This window comes from Babylonia areolata, chromosome 31 (genome assembly GCF_041734735.1).
Source record: "Babylonia areolata isolate BAREFJ2019XMU chromosome 31, ASM4173473v1, whole genome shotgun sequence".
NCBI classification, from domain to species: Eukaryota; Metazoa; Mollusca; class Gastropoda; order Neogastropoda; family Buccinidae; genus Babylonia; species Babylonia areolata.
In genome coordinates, this window is record NC_134906.1 from 29,842,091 (window position 1) to 29,868,358 (window position 26,268).

Here is a 26,268-nt window from a genome sequence, read left to right on the forward strand (position 1 = left end):
TCCAGTAGTCATTCCCATCTGACACACATCCACCAACACACAACAAATGCTGATTACAGTCAGCCAACAGACAACTCATTGCTCAAAGGTGAGATCTTCAATGGATTTTGCAACTTAACAACAACCACCACAAAACAACAACGAAAAGAAAGAAGCACAATCATTTTGACAAGATCAGCAGCAAAACCACAATCCGAGCAATTACATATCAAGGACATTTTTCGTGGGGTCAGAATCCATCAGTATCTAAACACCCTCTGAGCCCATTTCTTCTGACAAAAATTGAACACCCCATCATTGTTAGGAGTCCACAAATAGAACCTACTTATTCAAAAGAACATAAGGACTGATCAAACAACACACCTTTTGAAACATCAATAAACTGAACAAAGGCTCTAGAGCGTTCAGTGAGAAATCAAAATCACTGATTCAAAACAACATTAGGATTCACCAAATACATCAACTCTTTGTTTGAAAATGAAGCCAAGGCTTTGGTACTTTTGCTGACAAACCAAAATCATTGAATCAAAAGAACTTTAGGATTCATCAAACACACCAACACTTTGTTTCAAACTTAAGCAAAGGCTTTGGTACTTTCACTGACAAATCAAAATCATTGCTCACCCTCAGCCCCCTGCCCCAACCCCCCTTAAAAAAAGAAAAAAAAAAAAAAAGAAAAAAGAATTAAAACAAAATCTTTCAGTTCATTTCTCTCTGTAAAGCTCTGAAAAAAGATGAAATACATGTCGGCCTCTTAAGAACAACCTGTAAAAAAATCCACCGGTGAAGCCAGCCAAATGACCAGCTGGGAAAATCTGCATGTCAGCTGTTGATTGAATATCCCTCCACTGTTGCTGATGAGTATGCTTATCAGTGATGGGCTGTCACCTTACTGAGGTACAGTTGACATTACAGGTCAGGCTGTCACCTCACTGAGGTAAGATGACATTACAGGTCAGGATGTCAGTGAAGGGCTGTCACCTCACTGAGGTACAGTTGACATTACAGGTCAGGCTGTCACCTCACTGAGGTAAGATGACATTACAGGTCAGGATGTCAGTGAAGGGCTGTCACCTCACTGAGGTACAGTTGACATTACAGGTCAGGATGTCAGTGAAGGGCTGTCACCTCACTGAGGTAAGATGACATTACAGGTCAGGCTGTCACCTCACTGAGGTAAGATGACATTACAGGTCAGGCTGTCACCTTACTGAGGTACAGTTGACATTACAGGTCAGGCTGTCACCTCACTGAGGTAAGATGACATTACAGGTCAGGATGTCAGTGAAGGGCTGTCACCTCACTGAGGTACAGTTGACATTACAGGTCAGGCTGTCAGTGAAGGGCTGTCACCTCACTGAGGTAAGATGACATTACAGGTCAGGATGTCAGTGAAGGGCTGTCACCTCACTGAGGTAAGATGACATTACAGGTCAGGATGTCAGTGAAGGGCTGTCACCTCACTGAGGTACAGTTGACATTACAGGTCAGGCTGTCACCTCACTGAGGTAAGATGACATTACAGGTCAGGATGTCAGTGAAGGGCTGTCACCTCACTGAGGTACAGTTGACATTACTTGTGCACAGCTCCTGAACATGTATTTGTGCACAGCTCCTGAACATGTGTACAACTCCTGCTGAACACGTTTGTCTACACAGTGTCTCTGGACATGTGACAATTGTTCAGCCTGCCATTTAGTGTACATCCACCAACCGTGTGTGGAACACTAACCATTCCATCAATTTTTCACCAGAGGATTAAAAAAAACAAAAACAAAAAAAAACACCCAAACCCACAACCAACCAGTAACCTATATGGATTAAAATAATAATAATAATAATAACCTGAACATAAATGTTCTGATACGTTACTGCACTAAACTGTATGTAACGGCATTCAAAACCAAACATTGCAAACAGGAAGCTCGCATGTCCTGGGCGCAAAAAAGAAAAAAAAAGAAAACAGTAAGAGTACCAAATCATCAAGTCCTGAAAATGACCAAAAACATATTCAAGGTGCTTTTTTTTTTTTTTACTTTTTTCTTTTCTTTTTTTTTCAAATATTGGTGACTGGACCAGCAACGCAGAAAAAAAAAAACTATAAAAAACAAAACAAAAAAAAACAACCACCAAAGCCAACAGGGGTCACAGAAAAAAAGAAAAAAAAGAAGAAAAACGTCAGAAAACAAAGACAGCGAAAGGAAAGGGGAAATTTCTGGCTCAGAATTTCCACCCATACTGACACAGACGACGAGAACGTTAACATAATGAGGCTTCTTTCGCACAAACTCGCACTTTTCAACCCTTCGCCCACACATCCCCCCCACCCCACCCCCGCACCCCCACACACATCCTCCCCACTCTCTCCACTTTATCAGTTAATGTCATTGCACAATGTTACATTGCACTCGAATGATGAAATGAAAAAAGTCTCGTTTGTACATTTTCACAAACTCACGTTACATAAAGAGGGCAAAACTATAATGAGCATGTGTGTATATGCACAAACCAACCCCCCCAAAAAACAACATACAAACATACATATTTATTCAAACAAACACAGTGTGATCTGAATTTACAGACATGCCAAATCCTTCACAAATTAAATGTATTTACTTTATATATTCCTTTAAAGTTTCATACAAGCATATTATAGAAGAATTTTTTTGTTTTTTGTTTTTTATATTCAATTTGACTTTGAGAAAGAGATAATGGTGTCAAGAACGAGATGGGGAAGGGTGCAGAACACACTCACACACATACACACTCTCTGACCAAAAGTGGCATAATGGTCAAACCATGCAATGATTCTTCCATCTACCCCGAGTCTTGCTTTCTCCAATAACTGTGTGTGTGTGTGTGTGCGTGCATGCGTGAGCGCGCATGTGTGTGTGTGTGTGTGTGTGTGTGTGTGCTTGCATGTGTGGGTTTGTGGTGTGTGTGTGTGTGTGTGTGTGTGTGTGTGTGTGTGTGTGTGTGTGGTGATAGTCTGTGTGTACTTATGTGCGCCTATCAAGTGTGCTAAACAAAACAAAATGTTGATTACTAGCATTTTTTTTTAATTAGTTTTAAAAACAGGTACAGTACACTTTTTACTGAAGACAGGATAGCACATTCTGTTCTTGTTATAACCATGAAACCTCATTAAAAAAAAAAAAATCTTATTAAAAAAAAAAAGAAGAAAAAGAAAAAGAACCTTCTTTGCAAGGATAAAGAAAAAAAGGGAAGAAAAAAAAAAACTTCAAATTTGTTAACTGTTTGTGGAGTCTTAAAAATTTTTTTTTTTTTTAAATCTCTATTTCCAATATCACGGATATCACTGATACCACAAGGCAGAAAGGAATCAGCATGTAAAAATGTGACAAGAAATGCACCAACAGAGTCCTGGCATTCACCAGTGTCTGAAAACGTCACAGAGGTGAGAAGTATGCACAACATCCACAACAAATCATGCACACACAAAAATACACCGAAAGACATACGGTGAAAGACACACACACACACACAAACATTAGGTTGATAAAAGAAAAAGAAAAGAAAAGTACACGTTTCACAATGGATAAAAGCAATTTCCGTTGCTACCCCCGAAAACATTCACTCTTAAAACAAGAGTCATCACGCTGGACGACTCACAAAAACCATGAAGAATCGTACACACACACACAAAAAGTAACAACATTTCACGGGTGAGTTCGTTCATGACTGAAAAAGGCAATGTCTTGTGAACAGTTTGACAGGAAAATGCTGAACATGAACACCGCTTTCTACCCCCAAAAATCAGCAAGTCGAAAGAGAAAGCGCCAGGAAGGCTGGCCAACCAAGCCTTCAGCCTCCACCAGTAAAGCTAACGCCAACGCATCAACAACACAACACATGAACCACGTGGGAACAGTGACAGGCAAGCCCTCAACGAATCACACAGTCCGTGATGTGAACACACACAACAGTCCCTGCAGCAAGGTCGTCACAGCGCACAATCTTGGCCACCGCCGACGACGACGAGGCGGGAAGAGAAATGGAGAAAAAGGCAGCTAACGGGTTGGTAGACATAGAGATCTAGGGGGTGGGGGAGGGGAAGAAAGGGAGGGAGGGTGGTGGAAGATCGTCGTTGTTGTTTTGTCTCCGGGAAATCTTCACGGCCCTTCCTCCCGTTCTTGTCAGTCATTCGCTCGTTGGCATGCGGACCTTGATGTCGCCAATCAGCAGAAATGTTACCGTCATGTTGACAGGTATGCACATTTATCAGCACACACAGTGAGTCTACAGGAATATCTATAGCTATTTACAAACTGTCAAATTAGTTGCTTTGACTACACACAAGTATGTGTAGACAAAGCCACTATTTTCACAATATGATTTAGGATTTCATGCCATTTATCTGATACATATCTGCGAATTTCTTGTGTAAAATATACTCAAAATATATATATGAGCCCTTGTGAAACAAGCCTATAACAATGATCTCCAAATACTATACAAAAAGTCATGAGCCTTTGTGAAAAAAGCTTTCTGTAAAAATCATTTTCTTTTTGTGATACAAATGGTGTGTGTGTGTGTGTGTGTGTGTGTGTGCATGTAAGTGTGTAAAAACTTGGAGGACAGGAGAACATTACCTCCTTCTTCTTCTTTGTTCATGGTCTGCAATTCTCACATTCACGTGTACATGAGTGGGCTTTTACGTGTACGACCATTTTTACCCAGCCATGTAGGCAGAAAATTACAAATTCTTAAAATGAAATATTTGAATGAATTCCACTCAAAACAGTTTTCCTGTATGAATAGTTGTTACCATTCTGTAAGATGTGATCAGGAAAAGAACCATCTTTTATTAGAGTCAGTGGCATGGATGATCAACACACACACACACAAACCTGTTGACACACACACACACGTTACTTTCCAATAGTACACAATTCCCCACCATCCATAATCACCCACAAGACAGCATCACTCACTCACTCACTCACTTTTTATCTGCAGGGAGTATTTTTACATTCATTCATCAGCAGACTTTGATTTCACAACAACTTTCCAAACAATCTGCCCCCCACCCCACCCCCACAAACACACCTTTTGTTATCTTGCTCAATGGATAGTTCACTTCAAAACAAAACTACAATTAACCATCAGATACAAACCATTTCCAAACAATGTTTTTCAACCAGCCCTTTTGGGTTGCACCTTATTTTAAAGGATGGCATAAAAAGAAGATAAAAAAAAACACCCAACCCATTTAACGAAAGAACCTGATGAGCACACAATGAGACAATCCAACACAACAACAGCTGTTGAGAGATGTCCACATGATGAATGGTAATGGAGAAACACCCATTCAGTTTTCATCATTTTCTCTCTGTTAGTTCTGTGTTCATAACAAAGTCCCCCCAGTACAAAGCTTTCCCTTTGACTGCTGCTGAAGAAACACTGGTCTGTGAAGGCTGTCACCTCACTGAAATAGGATAACTTACTGGTCAGGACATCAGTGAAGGGCTGTCACCTCACTGAGATCAGGTACAGCTTACAGGTCAGGATGTCAGTGAAGGGCTGTCACGTCACTGAGACAGGACAGAGCTTACAGGTCAGGATGTCAGTGAAGGGCTGTCACGTCACTGAGACAGGACAGAGCTTACAGGTCAGGATGTCAGTGAAGGGCTGTCACCTCACTGAGATCAGACACAGCTTACAGGTCAGGATGTCAGTGAAGGGCTGTCACCTCACTGAGATCAGACAGAGCTTACAGGTCAGGATGTCAGTGAAGGGCTGTCACCTCACTGAGATCAGACACAGCTTACAGGTCAGGATGTCAGTGAAAGGCTGTCACCTCACTGAGATCAGACACAGCTTACAGGTCAGGATGTCAGTGAAGGGCTGTCACCTCACTGAGATCAGACACAGCTTACAGGTCAGGATGTCAGTGAAGGGCTGTCACCTCACTGAGATAGGACAGCTTACAGGTCAGGATGTCAGTGAAGGACTGTCACCTTCCTGAGGTAAGACAGAGCTTACAGGTCAGGATGTCGGTTTAGGACTGTCACCTCACTGAGGTTAAACAGAACTTACAGATCAGGATGTCAGTGAAGGGCTGTCACCTCACTGAGATAAGACAGAACTTAAGATCAGGATGACAGTGAAGGGATGTCACCTCACTGAGATAAGACAGAACTTACAGGTCAGGATGTCAGTGGCCATTCTCTATTTGGACTTTTCCTCTTGGGACTGCATTTCGTCTGTTTATCAAAACCATGGAAACCAGTGATAAGCTGACAAGATATAGTATTTGCATATTTCAAACCTGTGCCACACTGATCTCACCCCACCAAGTTCAGCTGGGGCTTGAAACAGCCAACCCTCCTACTGCCCGGCTCAAAATTAAACCTTCTGGCAAGACACATGGGACGCTCTCTCCACTTGCCCTGTGGTCAACCGGTCTGCGACTGTGTTGGTGAGAGAACGACTGACTAATCAGCTTCAGTGCAGACCCCTCACACTTCATTCCACCCTCCCCTTTCACTTAGAACACCTCCAGCCCCACCTCCAGTTTCCACTTTGATGTGATACACACTACTCATCATGTCTGCTGTCTTGGCCTTCACTCTACTCATCATGTCTGCTGTCTTGGCCTTCACTCTACTTGTGATGTCTGCTGTCTTGGCCTTCACTCTACTCATCATGTCTGCTGTCTTGGCCTTCACTCTACTCATCATGTCTGCTGTCTTGGCCTTCACTCTACTCATCATGTCTGCTGGTCTTGGCCTTCACTCTACTCATCATGTCTGCTGTCTTGGCCTTCACTCTACTCATCATGTCTGCTGTCTTGGCCTTCACTCTACTCATCATGTCTGCTGTCTTGGCCTTCACTCTACTCATCATGTCTGCTGTCTTGGCCTTCACTCTACTCATCATGTCTGCTGTCTTGGCCTTCACTCTACTCAGCATGTCTGCTGTCTTGGCCTTCACTCTACTCATCATGTCTGCTGTCTTGGCCTTCACTCTACTCATCATGTCTGCTGTCTTGGCCTTCACTCTACTCATCATGTCTGCTGTCTTGGCCTTCACACTACTCATCATGTCTGCTGTCTTGGCCTTCACTCTACTCATCATGTCTGCTGTCTTGGCCTTCACTCTACTCTGTCATGTCTGCTGTCTTGGCCTTCACTCTACTCTTCATGTCTGCTGTCTTGGCCTTCACTCTACTCATCATGTCTGCTGTCTTGGCCTTCACTCTACTCTTCATGTCTGCTGTCTTGGCCTTCACTCTACTCATCATGTCTGCTGTCTTGGCCTTCACACTACTCTTCATGTCTGCTGTCTTGGCCTTCACTCTACTCATCATGTCTGCTGTCTTGGCCTTCACTCTACTCATCATGTCTGCTGTCTTGGCCTTCACTCTACTCATCATGTCTGCTGTCTTGGCCTTCACTCTACTCATCATGTCTGCTGTCTTGGCCTTCACTCTACTCATGATGTCTGCTGTCTTGGCCTTCACTCTACTTGTGATGTCTGCTGTCTTGGCCTTCACTCTACTCGTGATGTCTGCTGTCTTGGCCTTCACTCTACTCATCATGTCTGCTGTCTTGGCCTTCACTCTACTTGTGATGTCTGCTGTCTTGGCCTTCACTCTACTTGTGATGTCTGCTGTCTTGGCCTTCACTCTACTCATCATGTCTGCTGTCTTGGCCTTCACTCTACTTGTGATGTCTGCTGTCTTGGCCTTCACTCTACTCATGATGTCTGCTGTCTTGGCCTTCACTCTACTTGTGATGTCTGCTGTCTTGGCCTTCACTCTACTTGTGATGTCTGCTGTCTTGGCCTTCACTCTACTCATCATGTCTGCTGTTTTGGCCTTCACTCTACTTGTGATGTCTGCTGTCTTGGCCTTCACTCTACTTGTGATGTCTGCTGTCTTGGCCTTCACTCTACTCATGATGTCTGCTGTCTTGGCCTTCACTCTACTCATGATGTCTGCTGTCTTGGCCTTCACTCTACTTATCATGTCTGCTGTTTTGGCCTTCACTCTACTTGTGATGTCTGCTGTCTTGGCCTTCACTCTACTTGTGATGTCTGCTGTCTTGGCCTTCACTCTACTCATCATGTCTGCTGTTTTGGCCTTCACTCTACTTGTGATGTCTGCTGTCTTGGCCTTCACTCTACTTGTGATGTCTGCTGTCTTGGCCTTCACTCTACTTGTGATGTCTGCTGTCTTGGCCTTCACTCTACTTGTGATGTCTGCTGTCTTGGCCTTCACTCTACTCATCATGTCTGCTGTTTTGGCCTTCACTCTACTTGTGATGTCTGCTGTCTTGGCCTTCACTCTACTTGTGATGTCTGCTGTCTTGGCCTTCACTCTACTCATCATGTCTGCTGTCTTGGCCTTCACTCTACTTGTGATGTCTGCTGTCTTGGCCTTCACTCTACTCATCATGTCTGCTGTCTTGGCCTTCACTCTACTTGTGATGTCTGCTGTCTTGGCCTTCACTCTACTTGTGATGTCTGCTGTCTTGGCCTTCACTCTACTTGTGATGTCTGCTGTCTTGGCCTTCACTCTACTTGTGATGTCTGCTGTCTTGGCCTTCACTCTACTCGTGATGTCTGCTGTTTTGGCCTTCACTCTACTCGTGATGTCTGCTGTCTTGGCCTTCACTCTACTCATCATGTCTGCTGTCTTGGCCTTCACTCTACTCATCATGTCTGCTGTCTTGGCCTTCACTCTACTTGTGATGTCTGCTGTCTTGGCCTTCACTCTACTCATCATGTCTGCTGTCTTGGCCTTCACTCTACTTGTGATGTCTGCTGTCTTGGCCTTCACTCTACTTGTGATGTCTGCTGTCTTGGCCTTCACTCTACTCGTGATGTCTGCTGTTTTGGCCTTCACTCTACTCATCATGTCTGCTGTCTTGGCCTTCACTCTACTCATCATGTCTGCTGTCTTGGCCTTCACTCTACTCATCATGTCTGCTGTCTTGGCCTTCATTCTACTCATCATGTCTGCTGTCTTGGCCTTCACTCTACTCATCATGTCTGCTGTCTTGGCCTTCACTCTACTTGTCTGTGGTTACTTTTATCAACCATCTCTTTGTCTTCTGCTCAGGAAGGGGAAATATAAATTAGGAAGAGACAAGTAGGGTGTTCTTTGTCATCTTGTCCCAAGGATAGATAACAACTGTCTGGGAATTTCTAGCCCTCTCAGCAGTCAAAGGGTCAACAATGTACCATAGCTGTCATGATTAACCTTTTAACCTCTAATGGTTGTCATGGTTACAGGGGGAAGAAAAGGCGAAAGGCCATCATGTGCATGCCTGAGAACACAATAAGCCACTGAAACCTTACCACGGTACAACCTTACTACACTTCAGTTTTACCACAGTGACAGAACAACCTTAACGCACTACAACTTCACCACACTACAGCCTTACCACAGTGACAGTACAACCTTACCACAGTACAGCCTTACCACAGTGACAGTACAACCTTACCACACTACAGCCTTACCACAGTGACAGTACAACCTTACCACAGTACAGCCTTACCACAGTGACAGTACAACCTTACCACACTACAGCCTTACCACAGTGACAGTACAACCTTACCACACTACAGCCTCACCACAGTACAACCTTATCAAACACCACACTACAACATTACCACAGTGCAACCTTACCACAGTGACGGTCAACCTTACCACAGTACAACCTTACCAATTACCCCACTACAACCTTACCACATTATCACCTCACCCACACACCTGACAGGACAGAGAGCTGTCACTCACCCACCCACCCATCCACCCACACACACACACAACACTACACAGGTGCGCTGGTCGACAACCCATCATCAAGGCCACAGACCACAGCGGTCCTTCACCACCACCCCCACACCCCTCCCCACCCCTTAAAGGAGAGAGGCAGCAGCCATTGGCGCACGCACGCCTTTAGTCACAGAGCCACAGATGTGGTCTGTCACCATCAGAGAAGTCACAGAATCCCCACACACAGCCACAGATGACGTGGCATCACCATTAGATAACTCACACAATCCACACACTCACAATGCTGACCGTCACCATCGCACAGCTCACACAATCCATTCACACACACACTCACAGAGGGGGTGTGATCTCCAAGTCTAACCATCCAGTCATTCACACAGTGTGCACACACTGTACATTGTCACAGAACCACAGGGCATCTGATCTGTCATTGTAAGACCACATCACACACACACACACACACACACCTACACACAGAGAGAATTACGTCATCCAACCACACTACACACAGTCCACACATACAGAGTCAGAGTGAGAGAGGATGCGGCCTGGCAACAAGGCATCACATCACAAAGTCCAGCCTCCCTTGCAGTCACAGAGCCTGACAGGGTCTGATCCACTGCCATTCGGTCACATCACAGGGTGACAGCGTGTGGTCGGTCAGCAATGAACCACTCCACACAGACCTCACACACAATCAAAGGACGCAGGACACGGCATGTGACAGGTTATCACTGAATCATACCACACACCGTGTGCTCTCGCATCACAGCAACCACTCTGGCACAACCACAGCACAGCGGCGGTCGCCCTAATCTCTCAATATAGGTGATGTTGAGGGTCCACCCTCATCTCTCAATATAGGTGAGGATGTTGAGGTTCCACCCTCATCTCTGGATGAAGGTGAGGATGTTGAGGGTCCACCCTCATCTCTGGATGAAGGTGAGGATGTTGAGGGTCCACCCTCATCTCTGGATGAAGGTGAGGATGTCCAGGTTTGTGGCCTGCAGATCAGACAGCAGGGAGGCACCAGCGGAGGGCGAGGAGCTGGAGAAAGTCTTGAGGCTCTGGCTGTGGGCCAGGAGGCGAGACAACAGCTCCCTGACGTGGAACTTGGCGTGGGGTGGCAGAGAGTCGATGTAGTGACCGCACAGCCTGTGGAAAGCTTGAACCTGGGTGGAGTGGTAGTCAGGGTGATGTTAGTCACTTAGTGTTAGTGCGCTGGGGTGTGTGTGTGTGTGTGTGTGTGTGTGTGTGTGTGTGTGTGTGTGTGTGTGTGTGCGTGCGTGCATGCGTGCGTGCGTGTGTGTGTAAGTGTGTGTGTGATACATGTTTGCAGTATGTATGTTGTCTGTTGGTGTGTGGTGTGTGTGTAATTGTAAGTGTGTGTAAGATATATGTGTGCATAGTATATAGTGTGTATGTGGGCAGTGTATGAGTTGTATGTACGTTGTGAGTTGCTCTGTGTGTGTGTGTGTGTGTGTGTGTGTGTTCAAAAATACACATACACACTCTCATGCACACCACACAAACACGCAACTTACACACCACACACACAACATACAATGTAACACACTACACATACACTACACGCATAATGCAACACACTATACACACACTACATGCATACACAGTTCATACACAAACACTGCACACACTACACACATACACATCTTATACACATACACCTCATACACTAAACACATACTCAACATACGCTGAAACATACTACACACACACACACACACACACACACACAACCCCCCCACACACACTCAATACACAACACACACTCAATACACAACAAACACACATTAAACATCCACACACACACCCAACACACACACTACACTTACACCCCCCCTAACATCCACACACACACCCAACACACACACTACACTTACACCCCCCCCTTCCCACACACACTCAATGCACTACACACACACAAACACACATTAAACATCCACACACACACCCAACACACACACTACACTTACACCCCCCCCCCTTCCCACACACACTCAATGCACTACACACACACAAACACACATTAAACATCCACACACACACCCAACACACACACTACACTTACACCCCCCCCTTCCCACACACACTCAATGCACTACACACACACAAACACACATTAAACATCCACACACACACCCAACACACACACTACACTTACACCCCCCCCCCTTCCCACACACACTCAATGCACTACACACACACAAACACACATTAAACATCCACACACACACCCAACACACACACTACACTTACACCCCCCCCCCCTTCCCACACACACTCAATGCACTACACACACACAAACACACATTAAACATCCACACACACACCCAACACACACACTACACTTACACCCCCCCCTTCCCACACACACTCAATGCACTACACACACACAAACACACATTACACATCCACACACACACCCAACACACACACTACACTTACACCCCCCCCCCCCTTCCCACACACACTCAATGCACTACACACACACAAACACACATTAAACATTCACACACACACCCAACACACACACTACACTTACACCCCCCCTCCTCACACACACACTCAATACACAACACACACACATACACACCACACTGCACACATGCAAACACACACTAAACATTCACACTCTCACACCCCACACACACTACACTTACACCCCTCCCTCCCTTCCCACACACACTCAATGCACTACACACACACAAACACACATTAAACATTCACACACACACCCAACACACACACTACACTTACACCCCCCCTCCCCACACACACACTCAATACACAACACACACACATACACACCACACATGCAAACACACACTAAACATTCACACACACACACCCCACACACACTACACTTACACCCTCCCCACCTTCCCACACACACACTCAATGCACTACACACACAACCCCCCCCCCACCCCCCACCCACACACACCCCTCCGTCCCACCCCCCTCACCTCATCAGACAGCATCATGAAGTTAGTGCTGGTCTTGTTCCCGGCCACAGCCAGCCTGTCCACGCTGCCCCGCAGCCGTTCAGACGCCTCCACTATCCCCCCCAGCGTCACCTGGGGCAACGACGACGACGACGACCCCTCACCCCCACCCCCCTCACCCTCCCCATCCCTGCCAATCAGCGACAAGGTCATGGGGTCAGCAGTTCTGCTGGCAGAGGGGGGAGCGGTAAGCACGGCTCCTTTAGTAAGGGAGAGAACCGGTTTGTACACGCCCCCTTCCCCCACACCCCCTCCTCCTGATGATGTCGAGTTAAGCTGCAACGAGTGTGTGGCGGCCGACAGCATGGCTTCCGCGCTGACCAGGTCCAGGTTTGTGTCTTTGGTGACGCCGGGCTTGCCGAAAGTACGGAAGGACGACAGGCTGTTGGGGGAGTTGGAGAAGTCCAACTTGCTGCGATCGGCGCCGGAGAAACTGGTCGGTCGGTGTGGGTGGTGGGGGTGGGGGTGGGGGGAGTGGCTTCCGTTGGTGTCAGGGGTGGAGGTCTGTCCTCCGCCCGCCTTCCCCGTGGAGTGGACGTGGGCAGGGTCTGTATCCCCACCGCCCCCACCACCACCACCCAACGTCCGCGAAAACCTGGGGCTGGGTTTGGGTTTGGCAGACGCTGTCATCGTCGACGATGTTGACATGGTCATCATGACGCCATCCCCTGCCGCTGATGACTGGGGTCTGTGGCCGGAGGGGGTGTGGGGAGGGGGGGGTCGGTGGTGGGCGGCGAAAATGTCCCCCCAGGGCGCCTCGTAGCGGTTCGAGTCCGAGTCTGCGCCACTACCATCCGCTTTCCCATGGTGGTAGTGGTGGTGGTGCACCATGCCGGGGTACTGTGAGTGTACCCCCATGCCCACACCCCCTCCCATCACCATCCCACCCACCACCAGGTTTTCCCCAAAGCCTTGCTGCGAGTGTGACTTGATGAAGGTCGAGGGTCGGAGGTTGTGCTCCTGCTTGATGCCAGGGTCAGAGTCATCCGTAGTCCCCAGCGTCGTGGAGCCGGGGGTCAGGGTTCCAGTCCCCCCTCCATCCCCCACAGCCTCTGACACGACCGGGGGACACGAAGCCACGCTGTCCCGATCAGTGCCGGAGTCCTGGTCGTCTGCAGGTGGGACGGTGGTGGTAGTGGTGGTGTCGTTGTGGGGGTGGTGGTGATTGGCGTCGTGCTCCAGGGACTGCAGGTAGGCCCCGATGCGCACACCCTTGGGGATGGTGCCGTAGCGGTGGATGGCTTTCGACACGTTGGCCACGTCCAGTTTTCCCACAACACGCACCTGTGGTGATGGTCAAGGTGGAAGGGGAGGGGGGTTAGTTGGTGTGTGTATGTGTGTGTGTGAGAGAGAGAGAGAGAGAGAGAGAGAGAGAAAGTGTGTGTGTGTGAGTGTGTGTGTGTGAGAGAGAGAGAGAGAGAGAGAGAAAGTGTGTGTGTGTGTGAGTGTATGTGTGTGTGTGTGTGTGAGAGAGAGAGAGAAAGTGTGTGAGTGTGTGTGTGTGGGGGGGGTGTTGTGTTGTGTGTGTGTGTGTGTATGTGTGTGTGTGAGTGTGAGTGTATGTGTTTGTGTGTGTTTGTGTGTGTGTGTGTTTATGTGTGTAGTGTGTTCGTGTGTGTGTGTGTGCGTGTGTGCGTGTGTGTGTTTTGTTGTTGTTGTTTTTTTATATAGGGAGTCTGCACCTTGTAAGTACTGAGTATTATCTATTACTATATTATCATTATTAACAAATAGTAAAGAGTGGTAACTCTCTCCATTACACAAGGTACACAACTTCAAGTCAGTGATGCTTACGCTACCGATTCAGCTAGCACACAGGTAAATAAAAAGTACATTGGAACAAACCCAGACACTTCCTCAAAAAAACAGGAAGCGCCGGGCCTGTCCTTATACCGATCATCTGACATGTGCACACAGCAGCAAAGACAGAAGAAATGTGAAAACACAAATTAGCTTTTATTCAAGACTGGCATAGCCTCTTTAATCCTGAATAAGCCACACAGAACACATGGACAATACAGAACAAACACATGGTTGCCTCGGTGGTTTATCAACTGGAAATTAACAAATAATGAGGCCAGGAGATGAAATGATTAACAAATAGTAAAGAGTGGATTAAAGAGGCTGTGCCAGTCTTGAATAAAAGCTAATTTGTGTTTGCACATCTCTTTTACCTGTGTGCTAGCTGAATCGGTAGCGTAAGCAGCACTGACTTGAAGTTGTGTACCTTGTGTAATAGAGAGAGTTACCACTCTACTATTTGTTAATGATTTCATCTCCTGGCCTCCTTGTTTGTTAATTTCTATTTTATCATTATGTTTATTATGATGATGATGATGATGAATATTACTGTCATCATTAAAACTATTATCATTATTATGATTATAATTACTATCATTCTTCATGTCATCATTACTCTTAATTTTTTACTATCATTATTACAAATATCAATATTTCATGATTATCAGTATGATTTTTATTATTATAGTAATATCAATATTTTATGATTATCGGTATGATGATTATCATTATAATTATTACTATCATCATCATCTTTACCTGTTCACTGTCGTCCCCTGCAGCGGACGGATCACCTGGATGATGGTCTGACGACCCAGCAGGTTTCCCCCCCACCATCACCACTCCTCCTCCCCCAGGTCTGTGCGGCAGGGGCATGGCCCTGGCAGGGTAGTGCCCCCCTCCCCCCACCTCACCCCCCTGCCTCCGCACACATCTCTCTGTGGTGGCGCTGCGAGCGCTGGCTTCCGAGATGAGGTACTTGGACCTGTCAATCTGAGCCGCCTTCAGGTTGTCGGCGCCGCTTTTGTTCCCGCCTCCCCCTCCAATGTCGTCCCCCCGGGACAATTTCGGCGACCGGTCAACCTCCACCCCTCCTCCTCCTCCTTCCTCGAACACGGCGGAGTTATCCACCTTGGCTTTCTGAAGCTTCATGCGGGACTTGAGCTCGAGGTCAAGGTCGAGGTGGTCGCCTGCCGGTGTTGTGGTGTCCTTGACAGACGTGGTGCGGCGGGGAGGCACGGGGCCCGGCCGCTTCTTGGAGAAGGAGGCGGAGGAGGTTCGAACCAGGCTGTCCATCAGGAGTTTGGGATCCACGTCCTCCAGCCCAGTCAGGGTACGGCGGTTGGACGGGGGGGTTGGACCTAGGGGGAGGTGGGAGGGGAATGGGGGAGGGGGGGCAGACAGGTAGGGTGTGAGTGAGTTTGTGTGAACTCATGTGTTGTGCTGTGTTTGGGGGAGATGGTGTTTGTGGGAGGGGAGGGGGTGTGGGAGGTGGGATGAAGTGGTAGGGCATGTTTGCTTGGAGAGGGTGTGTGTTTGTGTGTGGGGGAAATTGAAGGTGTGTGTGTGTGTAAGTATGAGTACGTGTGAGAAAATGTGTGTGTGTGTGTGCGTGCGTGCATGTGTGTCTGTGTATGTAATTGCCTCTCTCTCCTCTCTACTTCATATTCACAAAGCCTGTCCCTATAACATCTGTACATTTGTACAGTACTGTTACCACCCTGTCCACTCCCACCACTTTGTATCACTATAACCAAAGGATCTAACATCTGACTTCACAACAACAGTGCTGTTTCAAAAAGTATATATCTCAACTTATGAACCTCATTTCTTTCTGATTTAGCTACTGTCTTCAACAAAATATTGTGAAGAAAATTGTTTTACAATGTTACAGTGATTAACAAAATAAAAAAACACACAAGTTCAAACTGAAGCCAGTTGCTGTCCACTGTTCATACTTTTTTCGAACTGTTCCAATCTTTCATTTACATCAAGAGAAACTATAATCGCCATGCAGAATCTGACTGACTTTTAATGTTGACAAGATAAAAGAAACATCTGTACTGCAAGTTGTATAACTGCATTGCTGCCACTATCTTGTAACTACCCCCACCCCCTTCCCTCCCATCCCAGGGCTCAACATTAACGGCTGCCCAACTGCCCAGGGCAAGCAGATCATCGTGTCGGGCAAGCCAAGCCCTTTTGGTACTTGCCTGACCGGGCAAGCAACATTTCATAGAATTAGCATGTAGTTTGTTCGAAATTGATGGTTGTACTTCCGATACGCAATATGTCATATATTCTCCGACTAATGATGTTTCGAGCTGCGACTTTGATCGGCACAGTCAAGTGTCTTTAGGCAGAATAAAGAAGAGAGCTGTCTTGAAGCTCTAAGGTGCATTGCCATTGGCTGCTATGTTTAGGATAAGCACCTCCGAGGTGAATTGCCATTGACGGTTATTTTTGGACAGTCTGTGGTCATTTTTCTTCCAGCTTTGTCTGTTGGTGTCACACAACACCAAGCGACCGGAGCTATCCAACTTGAAACTTGGTGGCCATGTACCTGTTTACCAGACATAATGCACACAGTTTTCTCGTCATTTACTGTTGTTATGTCCATGCAAAGTCGGTTTTGTTTAGCACACTAGTTTTGACACTGCTGATCGTGTCGGAATGTTTTCTTGGCCAAAAGTCAAAAGTTCGCCGCCAGTGCCTGCTCAAAGGGGTTACGTATGGCCATTGGGGCATGTCTGTTGTTAACACAAGAGGGCAATGACTTGAACACACGATGAATAGGAGCCCATCTCCATACCATTCCCCCTTTCCACACCACCTCACCCTTCCCCTCCCACTGGCCTAGTGATCAAAGTCAGCGTCGCTCTCACCATCACACCCCCCCCCCCCCCCTCCTCTTTGACACCCACCAATGTTTATTTCTCTGTCTGTCTTTCCCTCAAATCTTTTGGCAAATCCCTGAGTGAAAAAGTCTTGGAGTCTCTCACTTCCATGCCCAGTCCCCCCTCCCCAACCACCCCCCCCCCCAGCCACCCCCCCCTCGCCCCTAGCCTCTTTAACTCTTCAGTCCAAAGTTTCCTGTGTGTTATTCAAAACTGAATGGACAGGCATCATTCACAAAAAACCAACATCCATTCTGTACAGCCGTCAACGACTCAAATCAGCACAAACATGACTACCAGTCACCCTCCCTCTCCCCCCCCCCCTCCTCCTCTCACTCTCTGCCCTGTTTCTCTATCCTTTCTTCACACCATCTCCCTGTTCCGTACTTCCCCCTCCCCCCCCCCCTCCTCTCACTCTCTGCCCTGTTTCTCTATCCTTTCTTCACACCATCTCCCTGTTCCGTACTTCCCCCCCCCCCCCTCCTCTCACTCTCTGGCCCTGTTTCTCTATCCTTTCTTCACACCATCTCCCTGTTCCGTACTTCCCCCCCTTCCTCCTCCTCTCACTCTCTGCCCTGTTTCTCTATCCTTTCTTCACACCATCTCCCTGTTCCGTACTTCCCCCTTCTCCCCCCCCCTCCTCTCACTCTCTGCCCTGTTTCTCTATCCTTTCTTCACACCATCTCCCTGTTCCGTACTTCCCCCCCCCCCCTCCTCCTCCTCTCACTCTCTGCCCTGTTTCTCTATCCTTTCTTCACACCATCTCCCTGTTCCGTACTTCCCCCTTCTCCCTCCTCTCACTCTCTGCCCTGTTTCTCTATCCTTTCTTCACACCATCTCCCTGTTCCGTACTTCCCCCTTCTCCCCCCTCCTCCTCTCACTCTCTGCCCTGTTTCTCTATCCTTTCTTCACACCATCTCCCTGTTCCGTACTTCCCCTCCCCCTCCTCCTCCTGTCACTCTCTGCCCTGTTTCTCTATCCTTTCTTCACACCATCTCCCTGTTCCGTACTCCCCCCCCCCCCTCCTCCTCTCACTCTCTGCCCAGTTTCTCTATCCTTTCTTCACACCATCTCCCTGTTCCGTACTTCCCCCTCTCCCCCCCCCCTCCTCCTGTCACTCTCTGCCCTGTTTCTCTATCCTTTCTTCACACCATCTCCCTGTTCCGTACTTCCCCCCCCCCCCCCCTCCTCCTCTCACTCTCTGCCCTGTTTCTCTATTCTTTCTTCACTCCATCTCCCTGTTCCGTACTCCCCCCCCCCTCCTCCTCTCACTCTCTGCCCTGTTTCTCTATCCTTTCTTCACACCATCTCCCTGTTCCGTACTTCCCCCTTCCCCCCCCCCCTCCTCTCACTCTCTGCCCTGTTTCTCTATCCTTTCTTCACACCATATCCCTGTTCCGTACTTCCCCCTTCTCCCTCCTCCTCTCACTCTCTGCCCTGTTTCTCTATCCTTTCTTCACACCATCTCCCTGTTCCGTACTCCCCCCCCCCTCCTCCTCTCACTCTCTGCCCTGTTTCTCTATCCTTTCTTCACACCATCTCCCTGTTCCGTACTCCCCCCCCCCCCTCCTCCTCTCACTCTCTGCCCTGTTTCTCTATCCTTTCTTCACACCATCTCCCTGTTCCGTACTTCCCCCTTCTCCCCCCCTCCTCCTCTCACTCTCTGTCCAGTTTCTCTATCCTTTCTTCACACCATCTCCCTGTTCCGTACTTCCCCCTCCCCCCCCCCCTCCTCTCACTCTCTGCCCTGTTTCTCTATCCTTTCTTCACACCATCTCCCTGTTCCGTACTTCCCCCCCTCTCCTCCTCTCACTCTCTGCCCTGTTTCTCTATCCTTTCTTCACACCATCTCCCTGTTCCGTACTTCCCCTCCCCCCCCCTCCTCCTCTCACTCTCTGCCCTGTTTCTCTATCCTTTCTTCACACCATCTCCCTGTTCCGTACTTCCCCCTTCCCCCCCCCTCCTCCTCTCACTCTCTGCCCTGTTTCTCTATCCTTTCTTCACACCATCTCCCTGTTCCGTACTCCCCCCCCCCCTCCTCCTCTCACTCTCTGCCCTGTTTCTCTATCCTTTCTTCACACCATCTCCCTGTTCCGTACTCCCCCCCCCCCTCCTCCTCTCACTCTCTGCCCTGTTTCTCTATCCTTTCTTCACACCATCTCCCTGTTCCGTACTTCCCCCCCCCCCTCCTCCTCTCACTCTCTGCCCTGTTTCTCTATCCTTTCTTCACACCATCTCCCTGTTCCGTACTTCCCCCCCCCCCCCTCCTCTCACTCTCTGCCCTGTTTCTCTATCCTTTCTTCACACCATCTCCCTGTTCCGTACTCCCCCCCCCCCCTCCTCTCACTCTCTGCCCTGTTTCTCTATCCTTTCTTCACACCATCTCCCTGTTCCGTACTCCCCCCCCCCCTCCTCCTCTCACTCTCTGCCCTGTTTCTCTATCCTTTCTTCACACCATCTCCCTGTTCCGTACTTCCCCCTCCCCCCCCCTCCTCTCACTCTCTGCCCTGTTTCTCTATCCTTTCTTCACACCATCTCCCTGTTCCGTACTCTCCCCCCCCCTCCCTCTCACTCTCTGCCCTGTTTCTCTATCCTTTCTTCACACCATCTCCCTGTTCCGTACTTCCCCCTCCTCTCACTCTCTGTCCTGTTTCTCTATCCTTTCTTCACACCATCTCCCTGTTCCGTACTCCCCCCCCCTCCTCCTCTCACTCTCTGCCCTGTTTCTCTATCCTTTCTTCACACCATCTCCCTGTTTCGTACTTCCCCCTCCCCCCCTCCTCCTCTCACTCTCTGCCCTGTTTCTCTATCCTTTCTTCACTCCATCTCCCTGTTCCGTACTTCCCCCTCCCCCCTCCTCCTCTCACTCTCTGCCCTGTTTCTCTATCCTTTCTTCACACCATCTCCCTGTTCCGTACTTCCCCCTTCTCCCCCATCCACTCCTCTTACACCGACACAACACAAATGGCCGTAGGGACGGAGGTCAAGGTAACAGGAGAGGTGATGGGTGAGGGTTCAAAGTCCAGTGGTGGTGAAGGGTCAGAGTGGAAAGACCTGTCCCTGTGCACCCCCTTCCCTCTCTGTGCGTCTGTCTGTGTTCACCTGTCACCCCTCAACTTTCACTCAAACTCCAACATACACAATGCGGATGCCTAAAAACAAACAAGCACTCTCTCTCTGACAAAGACAAATGATATGTACATGCTGTTTTGGTTTTTTTTTCCCGTTAAAACTTGATCCCCTTATATCTTCCCCAGATTTTTTTTTTTTTTAAGAGAGAAGGCCATGATAGTTTGCAGACTTTAGGCCTTGTGTGTGTGTGTGTGTGTGTGTGTGTGTGTGTGTGTGTGTGTGTGTGGTGTGCACATTTGTCTGATGCATGTACATTTGTGAGAGTCAGGCAAGTACAGAACCTATCCGGGCAAGCAAATTTTCCACTGGCTTGCTGGACTGGGCAGGTGACAAAAAAAACACCAAAAAAACACCACCACCACAGTTAATGTTGAGCCCTGCGCCCCCTCTCTTTCAAACAGTATCTGGCCACCCACTAAAGGGGCATCACTCTGCTGCTACCTGCCATGGCCGCGGGGTCAGCCTGGAGGTCAGAGGGGTCGGTGGAGGGGGTGGGGCCGGAGCGACCTTTCTTGGAGGTCAAGGTCGGGGTCTGTTTCTTGTCGTTCCTCTCCAGCTCTTTCTCCACCTCTGTCAGACGGAGAAAGACACAGGTTAGAGTGGTTACCTTCCATTGCTGGGTTCCTGCAAAATCCTCATGTTCACAGCAAGACAGGGTTGATAGTGTTTGGTGTCTGTGTTCCTGCAAAATCCTCATGTTCACAGCAAGACAGGTCTGATAGTGTTTGGTGTCTGTGTTCCTGTAAAATCCTCATGTTCACAGCAAGACAGAACTGATAGTGTTTGGTTTCTGTGTTCCTGTAAAATCCTTATGTTCACAGCAAGACAGGGTTGACAGTGTTTGGTTTCTGTGTTCCTGTAAAATCCTTATGTTCACAGCAAGACAGGGTTGACAGTGTTTGGTTTCTGTGTTCCTGTAAAATCCTCATGTTCACAGCAAGACAGGGTTGACAGTGTTTGGTTTCTGTGTTCCTGTAAAATCCTCATGTTCACTGCAAGACAGGTCTGATAGTGTTTGGTGTCTGTGTTCCTGTAAAATCCTCATGTTCACTGCAAGACAGGTCTGATAGTGTTTGGTTTCTGCGTTACAGAAAAATCCTAATGTTCACTACAAGACAGGTCTGATAGTGTTTGGTTTTGCTAAAACACATTCATGCATGATACACGATGAACAGCAAAACTAATCAGTTCAAGATCAGTGAATACTCAAAACTACACTAAATAACTGTATCATAAATTGTTAAAAAAAACATTAAAAAAATCAAACAAATTGCTTGACCTAACCTGGCTTGTAGAAATCCACAATCTGAGTGTTTGTTATCAACACATTAAGAAGAGAAGTATTGAAGATAAATGCGTTTTTCTTTTCGCATAGTTTCTGTCTGTTCACCTGAAATAAGTTCAGTTTACACCAAAATGACTGTGCTGACATTATGTGTTTTGCCATTTCACTTTGCATTCTGCGTAGTTCTTTGTTGCAGGTCTAGGAAAAAGTCTTCTCCGTCATGCTGCTAGCAGTAACTGATCATGTTGATAATGTTATACCATATTATGTCAAAGTCATTCTCATCAAAGTTACAACGGGGGCAACAGCCGAGTGGTTAAAACCAGTATGATGGTCCCAGGTTCGAATCCTGGTCACAGCACCTGGTGGGTAAAGAGTGGAGATTTTTCTGATCTCCCAGGTCAACAAATGTTCAGATCTACTGGTGCCTGAACCCCATTCGTGTGTATATGCACGCAGAAGATCAAACGCCCATGTTACAGATCCTGTAATTCATGTCAGCATTTAAGTGGTTAAGAAACAAGATAGCAAGCATACACCCCCCATCCCTCCACTCTGAAAACAGAGTACGACTGCCTACATGGCAGGGGCAAAAAGGGTCATATACATACAAGACAACATGTGTATATGAGTGAACATGGGAGTCGCAGCCCAGGAACAGAGGAAGAAGAAGGAGAAGGAGAAGGAGAAGAAGAAGCAGAAGAAGAAGGAGAAGCAGGAGAAGAAGAAGAAGAAGAAGGAGAAGAAGAAGATGAAAGTGACAGCGAGGTGCCATATCATGTGCATGACTTGTCAGGGTACAGAGGAAGCAGCCAAAGTAGGGAGCATACCTTCACTGATGCTGGATTTCTCAAACATGTTCTCCAGCTGATAGTGGATTTCCTTGAACGTGGGCCGGTCTTTAGGGTCCCACTGCCAGCCTGGGGAAGTGACAGCGCACACACACACACACACACACACATACACACACAAACATACACACACTCACACACACATTCAGACACACACACACACACACACACACATTCAGACACACACACGCACAAACACACACACACATTCAGACACACACATGCACAAACACACACACACACATATGCACAGACACACACACACACACATTCACACACAAACACATACTCATTTTAACATATACAGTGACTTAACATGCACACACAAACAAACATACATTCTTTTTAATCCATATTTCCAATAACATATCTTTTTAAACTCAGGAAAACCATATACAAATTCAAGAATATAAACCTATCCCAAAATAACTTTTTACTTGATCTTCAATGACATCGATCAGTTTCCAAATCTGAACGACAGAGAAGGGAGGAGGGGGAACAGCAATGGGGCCCGTGAGGCCCGTCTCCGAGTGGGGACCCGGGTAACGGCCAGGCGCGGCCTCCCCTTGGGAGTTCATGCCTAGCCGCGAGTCCCCACCGCCAAGAGAGGACTTGCCACTCCCCCCTCTCCCTGCCTTGCGCTGGGACACCTCGGGAGGCGACGCTCGTACCCCTTTCCCCCCGGTCCCCTTCATGACCGTTTTACTGGTACGAAAGTCACCTCTGCGATCAGCGTCTAAAGACGCATCGCCGCGGTCCGTATCGGGAGGAATCATGAGCTCCAGGCCTGGGAGAGTCTCGTGCCGAGTCTCAGTCCCAGCATCATGATCCCTGCCTTCGTGGTATGGCACACGAGGCATGGAACCCGCGCTTAGGCACCCAGCGAAAATCCCGACCCCCAACAGAGAAAGGAAAGACAGGATCGACTTAGAGGTAGAGAAAAATGAACGAATCAAGGGGGCCGAGTCGAATCGAGCACACAGAATGTAAGAATACAATACAGACAAGCCGCATGCAGCAAAGTAAGGCCAAATGAATATGCTTAATAGCCAAAAAAAGCGTAAGACGAGACAGAGCGTAAACCTGACAAGATGGCGTGGAGAGCCTTGGCCAAAGGAATGATTCAGCGCTTATAGCTTTTAGAGGCGTTTGATTGGCTAACAGCGGACCGGGCAAGACGGCTCGTCTTTTCACTGTTAGCCGCGCAAAATTTGGCTAAGCAGAGCAAACCGATAGGCCTAGTTTGCATCAGTTTGACATGGTACAGTATATAACACCAAACTGAAAGTGTCAAGGACACAGATCCTCCTCCCCAATCAAAACACTTCCAGAGACAAAGCTCACACCACAATACAACTGCAAAATCCCAGCCTTGTACATAATAAGAAGAAAAAAACACTTACTCAAAACCTAACACATTTTTTAACACATTCATTCCACCAGAGAGGCACTGTGGTTGACTCAGTGAGGCGTTGGACTTGTGGTCCAGTGTTCACCAGTGACCAGGGTTCCAGGCCCCGTTTCGGCATGGTGTTGTGTCCTTGGGAAAGGCACTTTACTCCGATGTTCCTCACACCACCCAGGTGTCAATGGGAACCTGACTTCAGTTGGGGAAGGTTAAAACGGCGGAAGGAGAGGACTGGGCCCCGCCTGCCTATGCCCAGCCCTGGACACAATGGGTATGAATTCACTGCCTTCCTATGCCCAGCCCTGGACACAGTGGACATGAATTCACTGCCTTCCTATGCCCAGCCCTGGACACAGTGGGTATGAATTCACTGCCTTCCTATGCCCAGCCCTGGACACAGTGGGTATGAATTCACTGCCTTCCTATGCCCAGCCCTGGACACAGTGGATATGAATTCACTGCCTTCCTATGCCCAGCCCTGGACACAGTGGATATGAATTCACTGCCTTCCTGTGCCCAGCCCTGGACACAGTGGATATGAATTCACTTCCCTGATGACCATACAAGACTATGGGACCTTTTGCCTTTTAAACCTTAACGAGTCTTTAACCACCTATGAACAGGTACCCAAAGGAGTGCTACCTTGCTGTGGTGACAGGGTGCTTCAACACCTCACAGACCCCTGGGGCCATGCTGACAGGAGCTTATGCTCCTGGTAGGACCACCCTAGCCAGACAGGTCAGTGGGTAGTGGTAGTTGTATTCTATCTTTCAGTTTCTGAAAGAGATGTCACTGCATGTGGACAAGTCCATGTATGCTATATGTTACACCACAACTGCTGGGCAGATGCCTGACAGCAGCATAACCCAACGTGCTTAGTCAGGCCTTGAGTGCATGCTGTTATATTTGTGTACCTATCAGAGTGGATTTCTTCGACAGAATTTTGCTGAAGGACAACACTCTACACTCTCGTTGCCATGGGTTCTTTTTCAGTGCGCCAACTGCATGCTGCACACAGGACCTGGGTTTATCATCCCATCCAAATGACCAGACGCTCAGTTTGATTTTCCAGTCAAACCTAGGAGAAAGGGCGAGAGCGGGATTCGAACCCACACCCTCACAGACTCTGCATCGGCAGCTGAGCGTCTTCACCATTCTGCCCCCTTCCTCCCTGACAACAGCAACGCTCCAACCAAACAGGGAGGTGACTCACACTTGAGCATGAGGATGTAGACATCAGCAGGGGTGCCCTGTGGACGCTCCATGCGGTAACCCTTCTCCAGCAGGTGGTACACCTCCGTCAGGTCCACCCCGGGGTACGGAGACATCCCATACGTCGCCAGTTCCCATAGCAACACGCCAAAGGCTGCACACCACAACACCATTGTCATGTGATCATTATGGAGACAGTTCCCATAGCAACACACCAAACGCTGAACACCACAACATAACATGTGATCATTATGGAGAAAGTTCCCATAGCAACACACCAAACGCTGACACCACAACATAATGTGATCATTATGGAGACAGTTCCCATAGCAACACACCAAACGCTGAACACCACAACATAATGTGATCATTATGGAGACAGTTCCCATAGCAACACACCAAATGCTGAACACCACAACATAACATGTGATCACTATGGCGAAAGTTCCCACAACACACCAAACACTGAAAATTGCCAGGTAATCATTATCAATCAGAACGTTACCGAGCGAAAGCACCAATGATACACACACACACACACACACACACACACACACACACACACACCATGGAATGACATAAGAGGATAAACAGATCAGACAAGTACTGGAGGGACATGCCAAAGCACACTGAAACACATCCAAGAAATTCTGTAATCAATCCTTTGAGTGACAAGAAGCTAATAGGTCTTTTTTTTTCTTTACTTTTTTTTTTATAACAGAATTCCTTCCCTTCATCATGTCCATCTGTTCCAGTTGCTTCCCTTCCCTGTTAGACCTCACTGGTCTCCATCACTGTTTCAGCACTGATGGTAATATTACCAGAAACCATGTCGAATGAACATGTGGAACTATGTAGTCCACGCTTCTGCAGTAGTCATTTGTG

The 26,268-nt window shown here is 47.9% G+C and overlaps 1 protein-coding gene across 1 annotated transcript in view; it reads right to left on the bottom strand.

Moving 5' to 3' along the window:
• Positions 1 to 9,930: 9,930 nt before the first annotated feature.
• Positions 9,931 to 26,268, bottom strand: part of LOC143276240 (uncharacterized) — a 52,388-nt gene continuing 36,050 nt past the window's right edge. Inside the window, exons 10-15 of the mRNA XM_076580715.1 lie at positions 25,385 to 25,537; positions 22,743 to 22,832; positions 21,069 to 21,197; positions 15,358 to 15,959; positions 12,760 to 14,082; positions 9,931 to 10,941 (exon numbers count right to left, since the gene is read on the bottom strand). Of these exons, the coding sequence (XP_076436830.1) occupies positions 10,735 to 10,941; positions 12,760 to 14,082; positions 15,358 to 15,959; positions 21,069 to 21,197; positions 22,743 to 22,832; positions 25,385 to 25,537 (2,504 nt within the window). The 3' untranslated portion in view covers positions 9,931 to 10,734. The remainder of the gene's footprint in view (positions 10,942 to 12,759; positions 14,083 to 15,357; positions 15,960 to 21,068; positions 21,198 to 22,742; positions 22,833 to 25,384; positions 25,538 to 26,268) is intronic.